This window comes from Somniosus microcephalus, chromosome 1 (assembly GCF_052327205.1).
Source record: "Somniosus microcephalus isolate GS21.2 chromosome 1, FLI_Smic_1.0, whole genome shotgun sequence".
Lineage (NCBI taxonomy): Eukaryota > Metazoa > Chordata > Chondrichthyes > Squaliformes > Somniosidae > Somniosus > Somniosus microcephalus.
Window position 1 is genome coordinate 248,562,291 of NC_140987.1, and position 20,757 is coordinate 248,583,047.

The 20,757-nt window shown below is 45.1% G+C and overlaps 1 protein-coding gene and 1 long non-coding RNA gene across 7 annotated transcripts in view; one reads left to right on the forward strand and one right to left on the reverse strand.

Annotated features, from left to right (window-relative positions):
* ccdc171 (coiled-coil domain containing 171) overlaps positions 1-20,757 on the forward strand; it is a 311,057-nt gene that overhangs the window by 229,821 nt on the left and 60,479 nt on the right. For 5 of the 6 annotated variants that reach the window (XM_085991681.1, XM_085991690.1, XM_085991699.1 and 2 more), the window contains 2 exons: positions 8,693-8,838; positions 12,571-12,625. In XM_085991681.1, coding sequence (XP_085847807.1) covers positions 8,693-8,838; positions 12,571-12,625 — 201 coding nt within the window. Of the gene's footprint in view, positions 1-8,692; positions 8,839-12,570; positions 12,626-20,757 lie in introns of those variants that run through there. The other variant, XR_015078843.1, reaches the window with a different exon arrangement.
* The window catches only part of LOC147124699 (uncharacterized), a 108,550-nt gene that overhangs the window by 20,469 nt on the left and 67,324 nt on the right, over positions 1-20,757 (reverse strand). The window lies entirely within an intron of this gene.

Here is a 20,757-nt window from a genome sequence, read left to right on the forward strand (position 1 = left end):
AGGAGCCAACCAAAGATCAGGCCATCTTAGACTGGGTATTATGTAACGAGAAAGGATTCATTAGCAATCTTGTTGTACGAGGCCCCTTGGGTCGGAGCGATCATAATATGATCGAATTCTTCATTAAGATGGAGAATGAAGTAGTTGACTCGGAGACTAGCGTCCTCAATTTAAATAAAGGAAACTACGATGGTCTGAGGAGCGAGTTGGGTAGGATTGATTGGGGAATGGCACTCAAAGGGTTGATGGTGGATAGGCAATGGCAAACATTCAAAGACTAAATGGATGAACTACAGAATTTGTTCATCCCAGTTTCGCATAAAAATAAAACAAAAAAGGTGACCCAACCGTGGCTAACAAGGGAAATTAGGGATAGCATAAGGTCCAAGGAGAGGGCATATAAATTGGCCAGAAAAAGCAATAATCCTGAGGATTGGGAGCAGTTTAGGATTCGACAAAGGGATTAATTAAGAAAGGGAAAATAGAATATGAGAGTAAGCTTTCAGGGAACATAAAAACTGACTGTAAATGCTTTTATAGATATGTGAAGAGAAAAAGATTGGTGAAGTCAAGCGTAGGTCCCTTGCAGTCAGAATCGGGGGAATTTATAATGGGGAACAAAGAAATGGCAGACCAACTAAATACATATTTTGGTTCTGTCTTCACAAAGGAGGACACAAATAACCTCTCAGAGATGCCGGGGAACATAGGGTCTGATGAAAGGGTGGAACTGAAAGAAATCAGTATTTGTAGGGAAATGGTGTTAGGAAAATTGATGGGACTGAAGGCCGATAAATCCCCAGGGCCTGATAATCTACATCCCAGCGTACTTAAGGAAGTGGCCCGAGAAATAGTAGATGCATTGCTGGTCATCTTCCAGCACTCGATAGACTCTGGAATGGTACCCATGGATTGGAGGGTAGCTAATGTTACCCCACTATTCAAAAAAGGTGGTAGAGAAAAGGCGGGGAATTATAGACCGGTAAGCTTGACATCGGTAGTGGGGAAAATGCTAGAGTCCATTATAAAAGATGTAATAGCAGAGCACTTGGAAAGCAGTGACTGGATCGGACAAAGTCAACATGGATTTACAAAAGGTAAATCATGCTTGACTAATCTACTGGAATTTTTTGAGGATGTAACTGGTAAAATAGATAAGGGAGAACCAGTGGATGTGGTGTATTTGGACTTTCAGAAGGCTTTCGATAAGGTCCTGCATAAGAGATTAGCGTGCAAAATTAAGGCACATGGGATTGGGGGCAAGGTATTGACTTGGATAGAGAACTGGTTGGCGGACAGAAAGCAAAGAGTTGGAATAAACGGGTCGTTTTCCGAGTGGCAGGCAGTGATTAGTGGGGTACCGCAAGGATCGGTCCTAGGACCCCAGCTGTTCACTATATATATTAATGATCTGGACGAGGGAATTGGATGTAATATCTCCAAATTTGCAGACGACACAAAGCTGGGTGGGAGGGTATGCTGTGAGGAGGATGTCGTGAAACTCCAGCACGATTTGGACAGGTTGGGTGATTGGGCAGAAACATGGCAAATGCACTATAATGTGGATAAATGTGAGGTTATCCACTTTGGTGGCAAAAACAGTAAGGCAGATTATTATTTGAATGGCAATAGATTGGGAGAAGGGGAAGTGCAAAGAGACCTGGGTGTTCTTGTACACCAGTCGCTGAAGGTAAGCATGCAGGTGCAGCAGGCGGTTAAGAAGGCAAATGGTATGTTGGCCTTCGTAGCGAGAGGATTCGAGTACAGGAACAAGGATGTCTTGCTGCAGTTGTACAGGGCCTTGGTGAGACCACATCTTGAGTATTGTGTGCAGTTTTGTTCGCCTTACCTGAGGAAGGACGTTCTTGCCATGGAAGGAGTGCAGCGAAGATTCACCAGGCTGATACCTGGGATGGCAGGAACGACGTATGAGGAGAGATTGTGTCGATTGGGATTATACTCACTGGAGTTTAGAAGATTGAGAGGGGATCTCATCGAAACCTATAAAATTCTGTCAGGCCTGGACAGACTAGATGCAGCCAGGATGTTTCTGATGGCCAGGGAGTCCAGAACCAGGGGTCATAGTCTAAGGATAAGGGGTAAGCCATTTAGGACTGAAATGAGGAGGAATTTCTTCATCGGAGAGTGGTGAACCTGTGGAATTCTCTGCCACAGAGGGCGGTGGAGGCCAGTTCATTAAGTATATTCAAGAAAGAGTTGGATATATTTCTTAAGGTTAAAGGGATCAAGGGATATGGGGAGAAGGCAGGGACAGGGTACTGAATTTGGATGATCAGCCATGATCTCATTGAATGGCGGAGCAGGCTCGAAGGGCCGAATGGCCTACTGCTGCTCCTATCTTCTATGTTTCTATGCTTCTATGTTTGAGGAAAAGTTGAACTTGTAAAATTACTAATTGGCATCCCGCAGCATTGCCCAATGATAAGCAAAGGTTGTAGTACTCAACTGGTGCATCTCCTATCGGTTTCTCTCACTCGCTCGTGAGGAAGCTTTGTAGAATTCGCAAAATTGAACATTGTCCTATAAGGGTCTATTGGCAGAAAAGGCCTTAACTTTTAAAGACTGTTTTAAAAGAAGCCCAGAAAAAGGGGCACACAAAATGGCTGCCAGACCCCATGACCAGCTTTTGGGACACTTTAAAATGGTTCCTGCAGTCCTCAGACAGCTTTTGTGGATTCAGCCCACAGTAGGTTCTGGAAGGCAGTTTCAGGGAAAACGAAACCAGACAGAGCCCCATACATATAGATTGGATGCAGATCCGATCAGATCGGCCTGTAGATAAAGGCCATCTAAATGTTTACCCAGACAAAGGGGAACAGATTCAAGTTCGAAGAAGGACAGTAAAGACAAAAGAGGGTCATTCCAGACCAGAGATGGCAGTTACCGGCCATCCTGAAGATACTTTAAAAACAAAGACTACCCCGCTGTGCTACAAGCCCGCCAAAAGTTAAACAAAAGACTAACCTTGATTTGGCGGGAGATAAGGGCCTCTTTGAGAAGTATAACTGGAGTCCTGGGGTAGCCATCGGTAGCTTTTTGGAGCTTGGTGGAGCGCTTTGGCAGCGTTTGCAGCTTTCGGTACACTTCTTAGCCTTGGGAAGGCTTGACATCGGAGAAGGTGGTTCGAAGAAGAAGAAGACGAGACCCGGGGTAGCCATCGGGAGATCATCAACAAAAACCCCGGGCCGTTGACGAGAAGAAGAGAAGACGAAACGCCCTACAGCGGCGTGTGTAGGCGTACGGAGAAAAACGAGTTGCGGGTGAAATGATGGTCAGCGCGTCTTGCTGAAGAGAGAGACGCCATCAGCCTGGACAGCCCGCTGCGCCTACAGCCCACTGACCACGTGGAGACAGGACGCCTGAGAGGATCAAAACGCAGACTTCAAAACCTCTATGTTTCTAACTGGGTTTGGTGAGCATGTTTCTGGCCCCTCATAATCTAATCTAGCTAGGCTTAGGGGGTGGGCATTTTGGGTATAATTTAACAATGAGTTGTTGTCCCTCGATGGTCCGTGTGTTTACCTATTTCAGGATGAACCTTGTAAAACATAGTATGCCTGTAGATATGTTGGTTAGTACTGTATTATGATTTGTTTTTCCCTCCCATGTACCTTATTGGCTGATATTCAATTTTTCCTTTGTGCAATAAAATTTCATTTTGTTTCATTAAACTTTGGTCTACAGAGTATTCTCTGCATTGTAGTTCCTGCCTCAAAGTCCAGTGTATAGAACCTAAGGGGTGAGTGGGTCGAACCGCTCGGTGTATTACTGTGCAAGAGAGCGAGGCCTCTAGAGAGAGAGAGAGAGAGACCTCGGCGATCGAAAACCCCTTATAGCTTAGACCATGGATAGTTCTGACAGCTGTTCTTTTAGCATATGGATGCACTCTCCATCACTGCTACTCCCGGTTGAGTCATTAATAAAGAATGCCGGACCCGGGCTTCCAGTACCAATGATGAGGATGCACTTGGCACTACCAGGCCTTCCCCCCCACTGCACATTGGATGTAGCTGGACTGCTGTAAGGGGAGCCACCATGGTTCTCCTGTGACTTCTGACACACAGCAGCAGCCAGTTGCACAGCTTCATCAGTTTGTCCCATATGACAATTGTGTCCATGTCACCACTTACAGGCACACACTCGCGGTTTGTATTTAAAAAAAACAACTCAACTTCCTGTTCGTTTCCCGGCAGGCCACATTAAAATTACCCATAGATTTGGAATGAAGTTGAACACTAAAAGATTAAAGTGGCAGTGGATTGGAAGAGGATAAAGTTGTTGAAATATTTAGCAAATATACATCCAGAAAATACTTGAGGATAATACAGGTACTAGCTTTCTAATTATTGCAGTGTACCACATATCCTAGAGAATGTTGAAAACTGTGTAGCAGAAATATTTGCTAACTTAAAAGGACTGCATAGCCCCTGCGTTAGTTGGCATATTTCCTGGTATGGTGAAGGAAATTTGTGGGACACTTGTGATCATTTACCTCACCTGTTTGGACCAAGGCAGTAATGAGGTTTGCATCCGCGTGGTCCTGCCAGAACCCAAACCTGGCATTGATGAGTAGGTTACTGGTGAGTAAATAGCACTGTTGATGACTCCTTCCATCATTTCGCTGAGGATTGGGAGTAGGCTGGTAATTGGTCAGGTTGGAATTTTGCCATGACCTAAAACATAAATTTCTGATCAATCCAAATCCTCATAAGAGTTTTACTCAATGTTGGTTTAATGTCATTATTGTTTACCTTTAGCACCTTCTTAACCAATTTTTGTAATTGTCTTAAGTTTTTAACCCTCTGTTTCAGGTGATTATTCTGTTTTTGAGATCCCTTTGTCTATCATTATATGTTTTAAATTTCCCTACCTTGTGGATGGAGCTCTTGAGTGGAAAATTAATTTGGTAATGGGCTAAACTAGAGCTGATTACAATTTGATCCCAATCCAACCAGTACGGCCTAAGAAAGATGCAAGCTAAGAACTCTGTGCTCCCTCGCCACTATGTTAAACATTTAAAGCAACGTTTTGAACAATTTCAGATTGAATTGCAGCTTAATAAGTTGCAGTTTACATCACCTGTGATGTTTAACTGCACATTTTTCTGACTTGCCAGCTAATGTTTCTGTGCCCTTGAATGGTTTCCTTTTCCATCTTGACGAACACTATTTGCAGCATTCTCTCTGGAATCATAAGTGACATAAAGAAACCACTCTGTTACCTCAGAACCAGCAGTATCTCCACACTGAAGGCTCACACTGTTTGCAGTCTGCCAGTTTTTCAACCTGCAAATAAATTGACTTCATGAAGTAGATTTTCATCTTTACTGCCTGAGCATTAACTATCGCCTATGCGGAGGTCAAAGAAAGATCAGAAAGGGATCATTGCAGGCAGGTAACAGAACCTGCCTGATTTTCCTTCCATTTAAATTAAAGAAAGGAAAATCAGGTGGGTCCTGCAGCAGGCGTGTGATCCTCCCTGCCCAATTTTCCTCTCTGCGCTCCGTCCCAACGATGCTTAATGGTAGGCGATAAAGACAAAAATCGAACCCTATATCTCAGAAAGATGTGCTGCATAGAATTGAGAATATTAGTAAAAAAGAATTCAGGCAACAAGCAGTACTGATGGAGACTACAAAGATATTTACAAATTTAAAATCCAGTTGCAATTGTTGGGCATATTTAAAGAGTGGCAATAACTGTGATGGAAACCTGATACCTAGCTACTCTTTGGAGGCAAAAATGCTTCGCAAGTACATTATTTACTCACCAACAAAAGAAACAGGATTTCTGATAGAGTTTAAACAATAAAAGAGAGTCTGTTTTTACATAGTTCATAAAAATTCCCGTAAAATGTTTTTTATGAAATTCCTTCCTTTTTTCCTGTTTAATTCTTGCAGGTTTTCACAAATATTTAATAACTTTTCAGTGTTTTATTTTATAGTCTGGTTACAGCAGACAGCTGAATGCAGCTGGCCCCTGGTTTTTACAGGCAGTATTGAGACAGCCCTCCTCATTTTGAACAGTATTGTTTAGGTAATAATACCACATAAGATTCTGGACCGAGTCGAAGATGTATTGCAATCAGGACTGAGTGTCTGGCATGATCCCAAATCTCCCCTAGTTCCTTGAATCAAGTTAAATAAAAATGCAGCAGTTAAGTTTCCTGGCATAATTTGTTCTGGAGGCAGCGTTTGAATGTTACCATCTTACGTACTTTGTTATCGACAAAAATAGTGAATAGAATTTAGTAGGACATTTAAAATTAAGACATAAAAGAGGGAGGACTTGAAATAAATGTGCAAAAAGAAATAAATCAAGGTGCATTCCTTGCAGTGTCAGCCGTGGCTCAGTGGTAGCACTCACACTTTGGTCCATCCGGGTACTCCTCTGGCACTTTCTCCTCCTTTGAGCATCTCACCTTGTTCCACCCCTCTCGCCTCTCATTTAAAATTTTCGTTCTCTACCGCCCACCTAAGTAGCATGAAAATTTTATCCACGTTTTGTAAACTTTACTGATTTGGGGCCAATTTAATAACATTCTTTTTGGTTGCTGTAACCAATGGAGATTTCACTTGGAACTGTATTCTAGTTTATCCACCTAAGTAACATAACAGGGAATCTGATAGTATGAGGTTAATGGCAATTAGATCAACCACATATTGCAGTCAGAGAGGAATATTATAGCTTTTTAGTGTTTTTGTTTGTAGTTTCTTCAAGCACCCTAACAGCACCCCTCATTTGTATGGTTTAGGTAGAAGCCATAGTATACAAGCTCAGCTTCAAAACAACTTGGTTGGTTCAGGCATGGAATCATCACTCCACTCCTGGGAACCCCTCTTTGTATAATTTCACCACTATGATGGAAATGTAAGGGATGGGGGGTGGTGGGCGGAGGGAATGTACAGATGATGTACAATTTACTCATCAGTGGTGCTGATTATGGCAATTGCTCCCACAATTTTGTCTCGATCAGTGTTTTCCAGGATTGTCTTGTCAATCTCCTAATATCAAAAGATGAAGCTGGTTTTATCTCTAAATTTCTCCATTACTAGTCACCCTAAGAGGTAATATAAAAGACAACATGCAGCAAGTATTTGCTTTGGAGAGGAGATTAATGAAGTCTATGTTGTACAAAAGTGACTATTCTGTCATAACCAGCAGTTCTAATTCCAGGTGTTCTTCAATTTGAGTATTGTGGATCTTTATTGTGTACATATTGAAAGTGTTTGATGATTTCTGTTCCCGCTCTCTTCCCCACCACCCAACCCCCACAGCATAATGTTTCTCCCCTTTTTTAACTCTTTATTTAACGCTGGGGTCAGATTCCATGGGTGCTGGTAACCCTTTTGTACCTCAGCCCAGTATTTTTTTTACAACAGTCTATGGTGATCCTAAGTAGATTTAGATGCCAAACCCTGTAATATCTTTATTTTCCCGCTGTGTGATGTCTGCTGTAAGGGCAGTGGTACATCAAATAAGATTTCTTTATTTTTTTTAATTTATGAAAGGACCATTATTTAATTGAAGTGACACACTGAGCTGGACACTAGGATGCGTGCCCACACCAGGCATTCTTGTAGCCTGAGTCTGCCTACTAGTACCAAAATATGGGTAGTTCTTAATATAGAATTATGCCCATCCTATTATGAATGGGATGTTGTCCCCTCTCAATCTTCTCTGTAATGAAAACAAGGTTCAGGTCCATCAATCTGTATTTGTAACTCATTGCCACACTGCCTTGCTTTACTGTACATTGATGGTCTTGGCTGTACTGATAACTCACATTGTGGAGAAATTGCAGCAAATACCCAAGTCCAATCACCTTGTGCATTGGGCTAATAGACCAGTGTGCTATATCACCAAGATGTAAAGTTAGTCACATGTGCAGTTTATTTTTGTACTTAAACATTTATTTTCCCTTGGCTATGAATCTGCTTATTTTCCATCAAACCTTTTATGATTATATGCCAATCCAAGTTCTTGGTGACCTAAGGAGACTCTAACATGTGTACTGCCATTTATTTATTTTTGGTAAACACACAGATCAAGTTTGAATAATTCAAATTACAGTGGCCTAAATATGAACTCTGAATGCTTATCACGAGCTGAAGCTACCAGCATCTGGGTTAGTTTCAATTGAGGAACAGATAGAGGGTGCGCTGTAGGAAATAGTGACAGCATATCTACCAAAGCCCCTTGTTACCTGTGAGTGATAAAGCTCACAGTTTATAAAGCCCTTGTCCAGGAAGGCATGAATGCGTGGTTCATCATTACTCACCATCTTTTGGTTAAAATGTGATAAAATATACATTTTTTAAAAATTGCTTTTGATTATTATATGTAGAAGTACTTGTATGTTCAAGATAGTTGAGCTTCTTTATAATATTGTGAGGATGCTTTTTTGTCATTTTAGAAGCTTTTATGACCTACATTTTATCTAGGAATGTTCTCCCATGTGTGAAATTAAAACAATGATCCCATGGGTTCTCCGATTGTACCTTTGCTATAAATTCTGCTATACGAGCAATTACCTACTAGATTGCAGTTACCATCTTTAAATGTAGATATGTGCAGCTGTAGATTTCTGTTCTAGCTAATAGCTGAAGTTAGCTGTTATATTTTTGCCAGTGGCACAAGTTATGAAAACAAGGTTATTCTGCCTGTTTCAGAGTCTCTCAGAAGCAAAGATGGAACTAAGGAGAAAAGATCAATCTTTACGTCAGCTAAACAAAAACCTAGCCCAGCTGGAGCAGGACAAGCGTCAACTTGAGGAGAGCATCCAAGATGCAGAAAATGCCCTCTGCAAGGCAGCAAAGTGAGCATGGGGCTTTGGGGGCCATACTTAAAACAAAGCTAGGGTCAATTCAGGTACTCAGAAGGGTTTTTAGTAGAAAATAATTGGGGAAAGGTTCAAAAAGAAATGGCAGAATCCACCTTTGAGAATCATAAGGTCAATCATTCTTCTGAAAGGATTTCTGAAACTGCAAACTTACAAAAATATAAACTTTAAAAATAAACTTATTTGTTGAGCGAAATAGTGATAATTTAGTGATAGTGGCACTTTAATGTATATCTACATATAACCATTACTAATAATGTCCTTTCATGTGTTAAAATACAATGGGGTCGATTTTTACTCCCTTCGGCTGGCATTAATGGGGCGCCAGCGGCCTCAGAATGTAGTCGGTTGCCTTAACCCCACCGTTAACACTCGCAATGGGGCTTGCTCCATTTTGAAAGCACCTTACTGTCTGGTGTCCAGAGTGCCTGCTTGTTTCAGGTGATAGGCCCCTTTTAATATAGAAATTGGGGTCCAATGACGTAAATAGAACCCTGATTGCCACTTTAGGCTGGAAGTGGTCTGAGCCTACACCGTGCTCATCCGATAAGTTCCATGGGTGATGGAATTGAAGAGGCCCCAAAGGTAAGTGTCAAATTATTTTGTGTTCCTCGGAGGAGCAGGAGTGTAACCCCAGAGCCCACAAATATAATGTGAGCCACTGCCGCCCCTCTTGAGGCCTCAAACCAACCAGCTATATTGGGGACAGCGTTCTTGCTAAGCTGTGCGGCCGTGCAGCAGTCTGGAGGTCCTGCATAGGCTGCGAGGAATCGTGCATGCGCGAAAATTTGAATGGGCCGCGCAGCCCGTTAAAGGGACTGTGCACCAAAACAAATTTCAGGGAACATTGATTGAGGATGTCTGTTTTGGAGCCCTGCAGCTTCCCTGCCAAATTCTAAATTGAACATTGGGTGATGTATCAGTATTGGAAGGAATATTTAATATCCACATTTCTCTTCCTAGCAAAAAGTAAATATTAACAAGATATTTTAGTGTACAGTAATTGGGTATTTGTGGGGTTGCTTTTAAAAGATGTGGATCTGATGTATATAATATATACAAAGGTTGCAGATGATAAACAAGATCTTCTCACTGTTGAATAGATAGATGTTCAGTATTTTCCACGCCGTAGGATTACTCAAGAAATAACATTTTTGTAATCAGCTCTTCATACACTTTGGTGGAAAGATCAGTTCAGCACATTACATTGTGCCCCTCTTAAAATGTAAGAATTGAATAGCGTGTCGGCTTGGCTTAGCTGGTAGTCTCTCACCTTTGAGCCAAATATTCCCTGGTTCAAGCCCCACTCAAGACTTGAGCATATAATAAGGCTGATACTCAAATGCAGTGCTGAGGGAGGTGCTGTCCTTTAAACTTGCTTGTTATAATGGTTTCTGTGGACACTAAAGATTCCATGGAGCTATTTGAAGAGAACAGGAGTCATGGCTGATACTAACTGATCATTCTGCTCATTGCTGCTTAGGGAATCTTGTCATATATGCCAACATAACAACAGTTGCTGCACTTAATAGTAATTAATTGTTTGCAAAGTTATGAGGCACTATGTAAATTCAAGTCTGTCTTTTTTTTTAATTTCAGGCATTTTAGTACATGTATGCTATTTGAAAACCTATATTGGCCAGGCTGTAACTTTGTAACTGCTGGAATGTCGGGTTTTTTAATATACTTAAGTCTTATCCTATGTAAACCATACTAAATTTAGCCTTATGATGGACTACAATGTCTTATAATGATACACAACTGATCTCCTATCCAATCTAATGCACAAAGCTCTACTGTGGGCTGGATTTTATGGGGGGTTAGCGGGCGCGATCGGTGGTGGGTCAGGTGGGAAAGTTTTTTTTCCCCAGCAGGTCGGGACCCTGCTGTGAACCCACCACCACATGCCTTTACCAAATGTTGGGTCTGTCAGCGCTGAGCAGACCTGACTGGCAGCGGCGGGGGAGGCAATTAAAATATTAATGGCTTGTTTACAGCCACTTAACAGTGGTTTTTTCCCCAGCTTTTTGAATTTGACAGGTCACCCACCGGTTTCCCGCTGTGCCTAGACCTCGTCTGTGAAGCTGAGGCGGGAGGTCAGTGGCCATTCAATCAGCTGTTGAGTTGACAGCTTCAAATGTCAAGTCAAAGCTTCCAGCTGATTGAGAAATGTCCCCTTAACCAGTAGCTTCTCTAAACTGCATTTCCACTACAGATTCAGAATGTTGCAAGTCTCCATCCAGTCTGACCTCATTACCTCCCCCACCATTGACAGATCGCTTCTGTCATCTCTACTTTACCTGCCATTTATTCCATCAACATGGGTGCCCTTGAAACTCTTTCACCTTGGCCCTCAGAATCCCACCACGATCAGCCCCAACACCAGCAGCACCAGGCATACCAGCAGCACCAACAACAACACCAACCTTCTCTGCAATCAACTGATGCTGCACAGGACCCAGGGCATCAGCACCCGAGCACATTGCTGCCAGGGATGGCCTCACCATGGCCAGATTTATTTCACTTGACGCTGTACACCCTGGCTGCCACATGATGCGCCTGGTTGGCACGACCCTACACAAACACCATAAAGCATCCCTACAATGCCCAAGCCATTCCTTTCACACTCATCACCATTGCAGGAGGTACCGTTATGTCTCACCATTCACTGCAACTCACTAAGCCACTTCCAAAGGTGCACACAAATCTGTCCAAGAACGCAAAGTGTTGAAAATAAAGGTTTCAGTGTTTGAGACCACATTAACAGAAACTTTACATGAACATTGGCTAAAACACCCAAGTGACTACCCTTGTGTGTTGTTAGTTGGTTATGATTGGACTAGCTTGAGGGTGAGTGTGAGAGGTGGCTAGTGAGATGGCAATGTGATAATATAGATAGAGAGGGATGGGTGGAGGTGCAAGGTAAGTTGGTGTGAGTAAGGATGTACAGGAGTAGGGTAGTGAAGGCAGAGTGATGGGGATATGATGAGAGGCACAGGAGGATGAGGTTGAGTGTGTCTTTGTACTAACATTTCGTGATCTACTGGAATTAATGAAACAACGTTTGCGGCACTGCACCCAGGTCCTCCTGACCACATCCCTGCTTGTGCCCTCCTCTGCAATGTTCAACCAGGCTGTGTTGATCTCTTAGGGAGGTCTCTTCCACCTATTGGAAGGGAAGAGGACCTCACTGTGTGCTGTGACTCTGGAGGGAGTCATGGGAGAACCTGGGTTCAGCCGTGCACCTCTGTGCAGTGATTGTCAGTGTTTGCAGCACCTCAATGCTATAGAACACTGACAGCACAACTGTCAAAAGAAAGTTGGCCATGGTCCCTTTAAGGAAACCGGCTGATGACGTCACCAGACCCGCTTCCTCTAAATGGCTGGGAAACGTGCTGGGCGGACTTAACAAGCCCAATCAGGGGAAATTCATTTCAGAGGCCGGGATGGAGCCAGCAGCGGGGTCGGGACCGCCATGGACCTGCCGAGGTTCGTAAAATCCAGTCCATAATTTCCCTAGCTTTAATAGCGGAACATTTTTTCAAGATTAGATATAGTTGCTGTTTTAAGATGTCTATGTTGTAAACTACTTATTATTCTGAAGGAATAACCAAGTTTGTGTTATGAACTACTTATTATTCTGAAGGAATAACAAAGTTTTTTTTCTATTTTTCATGTTTATACTAAATCTGTTTTTTCCCCATACAGAGACAGAGAACACTTGGTTAGTTACCTGAAAGGTGTGGATGTCGCCTTTCAGCAGGTATTGTAAATGTATTTTGAAATTATTACTAACCATGTGAATATTATGTGTGCAGTCTACAAAGTGAACGTACACATGTGGGGAAGAGAATACTTTGCTTCTATAAAAAATAATTATAAACATCATGGGTTAAATCTGCATTTCACAGGACTGTTTCATGAGATTTCTTTTTAACTTCTTTTATATCTAGGACCTGGGTTTAAATCCAACGTAGCCAGCCTACATGGCTTCAACAATAGACCTTAACCTATACTCAGAAAAGCACCCATGCTTCACTAGTGTGCTTTTGTTTCCCACACCATATATCCTTACGGCTGTTCTGAGGCCAATTAGCACCAAATTAAGGTCTCTCTTCTCTCTTGGCTATTAAGCATCCTAAGGGAAATGATTTTGGGCAGTCTCGGCTCAATTGCTTATGGATGTGAATCCACCGTATGAAACTTCCCATAATTTGGAACTAATTAGCCTCAGAACGGCTATAAGAGTAAATGGTGTGGGAAATAGAAATGTCACACTAGTGCAGTAAGGGGTGCTCTTCTGAGTTTGGGCTAAGCCTGTTATTGGAACAGTATAGGTCTGTGTGAAACCTAAATTGGGAGTACTTGATATTGTTGCTAGCTGCATAGTAAAAAAAAATGTTCCGTTCTGTAACATTGCTGGCCTGTGCCTTGATGCTGGAAAGTTCATAAAGAAGGACACAAGGCCAAATAATTGAATACTTTAGAGAGTTTATTTAGATTTGACTTCAGAGTCATCATATGATTTTCCATGACTATTACAACTATAAAGCACACTGCAAAGACTGTCAAGTAAGAGAGGCATTGCACTTATGAAGGATTCACAGGTATCCAGCAATGGAAAACATTTGCCCTGAATTTTAAGTGTGCAAACGGGGTTTCCACCACACACCGGTGAAGTTCTGGTGACACAGAGGCAGAAACTCAGAAATTAAGGGCCATTATTTAGGAATCCATGTTTAGATTTTAGAAATGTTATATGCCACTAAACTGCGGACAATTGGAGGTTGTGTAAATTTCACAAAAAAGTCCTATCTTCCGAATATTTTTTGTAGTACAATTTGGACATATAAATTACATAAGTTGAAATAACAGTGGGGCCTCTGATTGTCTCATTTGATCTGCCAAATGAAAAAATAACTTGAAGGAAATTACTGACAAAATGTCAAATATGGCAACCTCTCCCACTTGATTTCTCTCCAGAGAAAAGCTAACGAACACCATGTTTTAAAATAACTACTGTAAATGAAATCACTTTTTTAAAGTTCTCTCTCTTCCCTTCACCTGGATGCACAATAGAGTCCACCATTGACCAGGTCAGCAGATGACAGTAAAATTCAATGACATCATACACACCACAGTATGTTACTGTAAGATTTCATGACCGATTATTAAATCACATTGATAGAATTGGAGATTCTTTTAAAGAGTGGGATAGTGTTTTGGGGGATTCTTTAATTCCAGTTACTTTTTGGCTGTTACATTCATAGTACAGTATACAGTGTATGTAGTACATTATGGTTATGAGTAAGGTTTACTGATTGGCTTGGGTAATGGATTGCACTGCAGGGTGATTCCAGGAAGTAGCAATGGTGTTGGTGTGTACTGTGGTCAGTGCCTGGTGGGTTTTAGTTGTGAAAAGCAGTGACTTTTTATTTAAACACAAAATTATTGAGTCACAAGATGCATTTGCACCGCACACAGAAAATTGAGAGCAAGTCTTTCTTGGTTTGGAAAGCTAATTTCGACTGGCTCTTCCAGACCTATTCTCATTTTTCAAGCCCTATTATGATGTAACAAGGCTGTCCGCCATAAAATTTTGAATTATGAACTGTTGAACACCACATTTACATTGCGAGATACTTCAAGCGAGAACTGGACCTGTTTCTGGCTGGGGCGGACATCACCTGTTACAAAAAGTAGGTACTGCAGGGAATTCAAGGCCAGTGTGATGATCTGGACTAGTTTTGATCACCTAGCTGGGTCGGAAAGGATTTTGCCAGATTTTTTTGCCCAAGTTGGCCTGGGTTTTTACCTATTTTTTTGCCTCTTCCCAGGAGATCACATGGTTTTTGGGTGGGGTAGAGAGTGTATATATTGTGATACACAAGGAGCTGGATTTTACTCACCGAGACGCATTGGGGGTGATGCGCTATCAATTACTCATAAAAGACTGAGAGTTAAGAGAGTAACTAAAGGCTTTTATTAACAAAAGAATGAAGGTCTGCCTCGAGTGGTCGACCGGTCCAGAATACAAAGGGGCTGGGGAGCAGTCACCTTTATACTAGGACTTGTGGGAGGAGTCAGCCGAGGCATGTCCAGGCATGTACACAGTGGAATACAAACAGTGGTTTACCACATTCACCCCTTGTTTAAAATTGAGTCCGGCGGGGTGAAGTGTATTAAAAGTTAGTGTATTGGAGTCTCTCCGGAGGTCTTGTCTGCCGCTGTGATCGGCGTGGCGACGGCAGGGGTAGTGGAGCTTCCGGCGTCGAGTCCCGCGTAGGCTGTGTCACAGGCGTGTCGTCCTCGTAGATGTCGAGCGGGTCGCTGGGCCCAGGCCTGCCGTCTGCCGGGGCTGGATATCGGATCGTGGGGGGGGGGGGTGGTAGTGAGTAGTGGGTTACTGCGGCCCCCGAGGGTGCAAGGTCTCTTATGGAGACTGTGTCCTCCCGCCCGTCCGGGTATGCAATGTAAGCATACTGGGGGTTGGCGTGGAGGAGGTCGACCCTCTCGACCAGGGGGTCCGTTTTATGGGTCCTCACGTGCCTTCTCAGTAGGACCGGCCCTGGGGACGTCAGCCATGGCGGTAGCGATGTCCCCGATGTGGACTTCCTTGGGAAGACAAACATTTTCTCATGAGGGGTGGCGTTAGTGACAGTGCAGAGCAGTGACCGAATAGAGTGGAGCGCATCGGGCAGCACATCCTGCCAGCGGGAGGTTGGAAGGCCCCTAGACTTTAAGGCTAGCAGGGCGGCCTTCCAAACTGTCGCATTTTCTCTTTCCACCTGTCCGTTCCCCCGGGGGTTGTAACTGGTGGTCCTGCTTGTGGCAATACCCCTAGTTAGCAGGTACTGACGGAGTTCGTCACTCATAAACGATGAGCCCCGGTCGCTATGGATATAGCTGGGGAAACCGAACAGGGTGAAGAGGTCGTTCAGACATTTAATGACCGTGGCACTGGTCATGTCCGGGCAGGGGATGGCGAACGGGAAATGGGAGTACTCATCAATAATATTGAGGAAGTACACATTGCGGTCGGAGGAGGGGAGAGGCCCTTTAAAATCAACGCTCAGGCGCTCGAAGGGGCGAGTGGCTTTATCAGGTGGGCCCTGTCTGGTCTATAAAAGTGCGGTTTGCACTCAGCGCAGACTTGGCAGTTCCTGGTCATGGTCCTGACCTCCTCAATGGAGTAAGGCAGGTTGCGGGCCTTGATGAAGTGGAAGAACCTGGTGACCCCCGGGTGGCAGAGGTCATTGTGGAGGGCCCGCAGTCTATCGATCTGCGCGCTGGCGCAGGTGCCACGCGATAGCGCATCCGGGGGTTCATTGAGCTTCCCGGGCCGGTACAAGATCTCGTAATTGTAGGTGGAAAGTTCGATTCTCCACCTCAAGATCTTGTCATTTTTGATTTTGCCCCTCTGCTTGTTGTTAAACATGAAAGCAACTGAACGTTGGTCAGTGAGCAGGGTAAATCGTTTTCCGGCCAGGTAGTGCCTCCAATGACGCACAGCCTCCACAATCGCCTGGGCCTCCTTCTCAACAGCGGAGTGTCTGGTCTCCGGGCCTTGGAGGGTTCGTGAAAAGAAGGCCACGGGTCTCCCCGCCTGATTGAGGGTAGCGGCCAGGGCAAAGTCGGACGCGTCGCTTTCCACCTGGAAGGGGATGGATTCGTCCACTGCGTGCATGGTGGCTTTGGCAATGTCTTCCTTGATACGGTGGAAGGCTAAGCGGGCCTCTGCCGTCAAGGGAAAAGAGGTGGACTTGATCAGCGGATGGGCCTTGTCCGCATAGTAGGGGACCCACTGGGCATAATAGGAGAAAAACCCTAGGCACCTCTTCAGGGCCTTGAGGCAGTGGGGCAGTGGGAGTTCCATAAGGGGACGCATCCGGTCGGGGTCGGGACCGATGACTCCGTGTTCCACAACACAGCCAAGGATGGCGAGGCGGTTTGTGCGGAATATGCACTTCTCCTTGTTATATGTCAGGTTCAGGAGTTGGGCGGTGCGGAGGAATTTTTCGAGGTTTGCGTCATGGTCCTGCAAGTCACGGCCGCAGATGGTCACATTGTCCAGATATGGGAAAGTGGCCTGCAACGCATTTTGATCTACCATCCGGTCCATCTCCCTTTGGAAGACGGAGACCCCGTTGGTGACGCCAAAGGGAACCCTAAGGAAGTGATAGAGGCGGCCGTTTGCCTCAAAGGCAGTATACTGGCGGTCCTCAGGGCGGATAGGAAGCTGGTGGTACGCTGATTTCAGGTTAATGGTCGAGAAGACGCGGTACTGCGCGATCTGGTTGACCATATCAGCTATGCGGGGGAGTGGGTAGGCGTCCAGCAGGGTGTAGCGATTTATTGTCTGGCTGTAGTCGATGACCAGGCGCTGCTTCTCGCCAGTCTTAACGACCACAACCTGGGCTCGCCAGGGGCTGGTGCTGCCCTCAATAATCCCTTCCTTCAGAAGCCGCTCCACTTCGGTTTTAATGAAAACCCTGTCCCCGGCACTGTATCGCCTGCTCTTTGTGGCGATGGGCTTACAGTCGGGGGTGAGGTTAGCAAACAGTGGGGGGGGGGGGTGACTCTGAGTGTGGAGAGGTTGCACCTGGTGCGCGGCGGGCAATTTGGGAGTTGCTGGCTGTGGACTGTGAGTGGGGGTAGGGGTCCACCGTACGCCATCGTAACACTTTTAAGGTGGCACTGAAAATCTAACCCCAGCAGGACGGCAGCGCAGAGGTCGGGCAGGACCAGAAGTTTAAAATGATCGTACACGGTCCCGTCTACTACGAGTGTCACTACGCAGTAGCCGCCGATGTCCGCCGACTGGGACTCGGAGGCCATAGAAATCCGCTGGTGCGCAGGCAGGACTGGGAGAGAGCAACGCCGCACCGTGTCGGGGTGGATGAAGCTCTCCGTGCTCCCAGAGTCAAAAAGGCAGATTGTATCGTGGCCATTTACCTTAATGTCCATTGTGGAACTGGCCAGCTGGTGCGGTCTCGCTTGGTCCAGTGTAACGGATGCCAGCGTAGGGGTCGGTGTGTCGCTGCGGGTATCAGATGAGGCGGTGTTGGGGGCCTGCTGCGTTCCGGCTGTCGTCCAAGATGGCGGCGTCCATGATCCCCATGTGGCTGGAGGCGTCCAAAATGGCTGCTGTACCGGTGGTTCGCACATGGCCGGGGAGGCCCAAGATGGTGGCCCGCATGGCCCACACGCGGCGCTGCTGGGGTTCAGGGTGGCTTTGGCCCTGCAGACGTTAGCGTAGTGTCCCTTCTTCCCGCAGCCCGAGCAGATCGCGTTTTTCGCCGGGCAGCGCGCTCTGGGGTGTTTTGCCTGGCCGCAGAAGTAGCATTTCTGGCCTTGGGGCACTGCTGTCTGGCCTTGGGACACTGCTGCGGTAGTTGGGCCGTTGCTGGGGTGGCACGGCGCTATGAGGCGGTCCTACCGTGTCCCAGGCTGTCATTCCCCGCGGCGTCCACGGTGCAGAGGAGTAGGCATCCATGCCCCGGTAGGCTGCATCCAATGATAGTGCGAGTTCAGAGGCCTTGTTGAGGTCGAGGTCACTCTGCTCCAACAGTCGCTGTCGGGTGTAATTGGATCTGTGGCCCGCTACAAAAGCGTCCCGGATAAGTTCCTCTGTGTACACGGCGGCCTTTACATCCTTACAACCACAGGCCCGGCCAAGCACAGACAGTGCCTGAAGGTATTCCACGGTCGATTCCCCAGGTTGTTGTTTACGACTCCCCAGAAGGTGCCTGGCGTACACTTCGTTCACTGGGCGCGTGTACTGGTCCTTGAGGAGCTTGATAGTGTCCGCGTACGAGGTCGCGTCTTGGATGACCGAGTACACTCGGTGGTTCACTTTGGAGGTCAGGACATCCAGTTTGTCCTCGTCCGATTTGATTGCTGCGGAGGCGGTCAGGAATTTTTCGAAACACTTAAGCCAGTGAGTAAACTTGGTGGATGAGTCCGCCTCCCGATGATCTAAGTCCAGGCATGCTGGTGTGAGGATCTTCTCCATTATAAAAATTTTGTTAATAAAATTGATGCGCTATCAATTACTCATAAAAGACTGAGAGTTAAGAGAGTAACTAAAGGCTTTTATTAACAAAAGAATGAAGGTCTGCCTCGAGTGGTCGACCGGTCCAGAATACAAAGGGGCTGGGGAGCAGTCACCTTTATACTAGGACTTGTGGGAGGAGTCAGCCGAGGCATGTACACAGTGGAATACAAACAGTGGTTTACCACAGGGGGCAGGACTGCTGCCTTCCGGGTTCTAGTCCCGTCCCCAGCACGTCTGACACACAGACGCTATTTTCCCCTGATTGGCCTTGTTAAGCCCGCCCTGTGGGCTTGCTGGCCAATTAAGGGAAAGCCGGTGTCAGATGACGTCAGTTGATGACGCTTCATCTGCTGGTTTTCTTAAAGGCACATGAACCATAAATTTTTGACAGTGTTTGAAAGCATTGAGGTGCTGTCAAACACAGACAAGCACTGTACACAGATGAGCCCTTGCACCCAGGCTCTCCAGTGACTCCTTAGGATGAAACAGATGGTAGCTGCAGGTGAGGGTACAGAAGCGATCTGTCACTTCTCCCATTGAGGTGAAGCTACACAAACACTTCAAAGCTTGTCACCTACAGAAAAATCTAAACACATTAAAAATGACTTTCCCAACATTTCCTTACCTCTGATACTCACCAGTGTCCCATTGCATCCTTCACACCACTTCTGCAGCTGTCATTTATACACCAACATAACAACAGACCCACAGCATGCCTCACTTACCCTGGCGGAGTTCCCCAATGTCGGGAAGCCCGCAGCAGAAGTCTAAAAATTGGAAAAAGCAGGCAGTTAAGTGGCTATAATCCTCTTCCCGCCGCTAAGAGTCAGGTCCCTGCGCAAATCGGGGACCTAACTCCCGGGAAGATTGGTTGGAGGTGGGTTGGGGACCCGCTCCCATTCCTTTTGACTTTCCCAGCAGTCCCGCCTCCTCAGGGCTGGTAAAATCCAGCCCAAGGTATCCCAATTGTGTGGGGCAGGCTGGATGGACCAGAGGGTCTTTTCCTGTCGTTATTGGTCATATGTATGTTTGTATCAGGGACCTATAGTTTTGGCTTGAAAGCCCAACCCCCAACATTAAATAGATCAGCAGATGAAACCAAGATTCTATTACATCAAATATACCATAGTGTGTTTCTGGCAGATTTCATGACTGAGATAGATGAAAATCCCACCAGGTTTATAGAGGGAGTGAGCTGCCTTTGTTTAAAAATATAATGTTTCACAACAGGCAATTTTTTTGTGGCCTGTGATCCTTTGCCGTATGAGGTGACTTTTTAAAAAAGGAAATGAACAGGTCCTGCCCTGCAATAAGTGTATAATATGTGTAAAGAAAAATGAATTTACGAACCAAATCATTCAAAAAGGCAAGGCAGATGGTAATACAGAAAATACACGCACTGTATCAAACTTTAAAAAAAAAATTCCAGCAAGTTGTGAAATACATGGCATTATAAGACTAATAAAAGAACAGTAACAGGAAGGGCAAGTGGTTTACATCCAAGCTTTCCAAATGACACTTTTGCAAATGAGGGTGTACAAATCAGTTTGTAAGTTGCAGGAAAATGTTTTCCTCTGGGAATAAGAAAAGACCCAACTGCCGATTGCACTTTCAACTTGAAAGTGAAAGGCCCAGCAGCCACTCCTTAACTTTGCCTTCTCTCTTCTTCTTGCCTTTGTTTTTGCAGTGCACTACATATTCTATTAAATGGATGAGATTATTCCATATGATGTTAGCTATCATCTCTTGGGAGCCTCAAGGCAGAAATTATGCAGTCTAGGGCTTCATCATTCTCTTCATGTGAGGCAAAATCAAGTTCTTTTTTCATGAAGCCATAT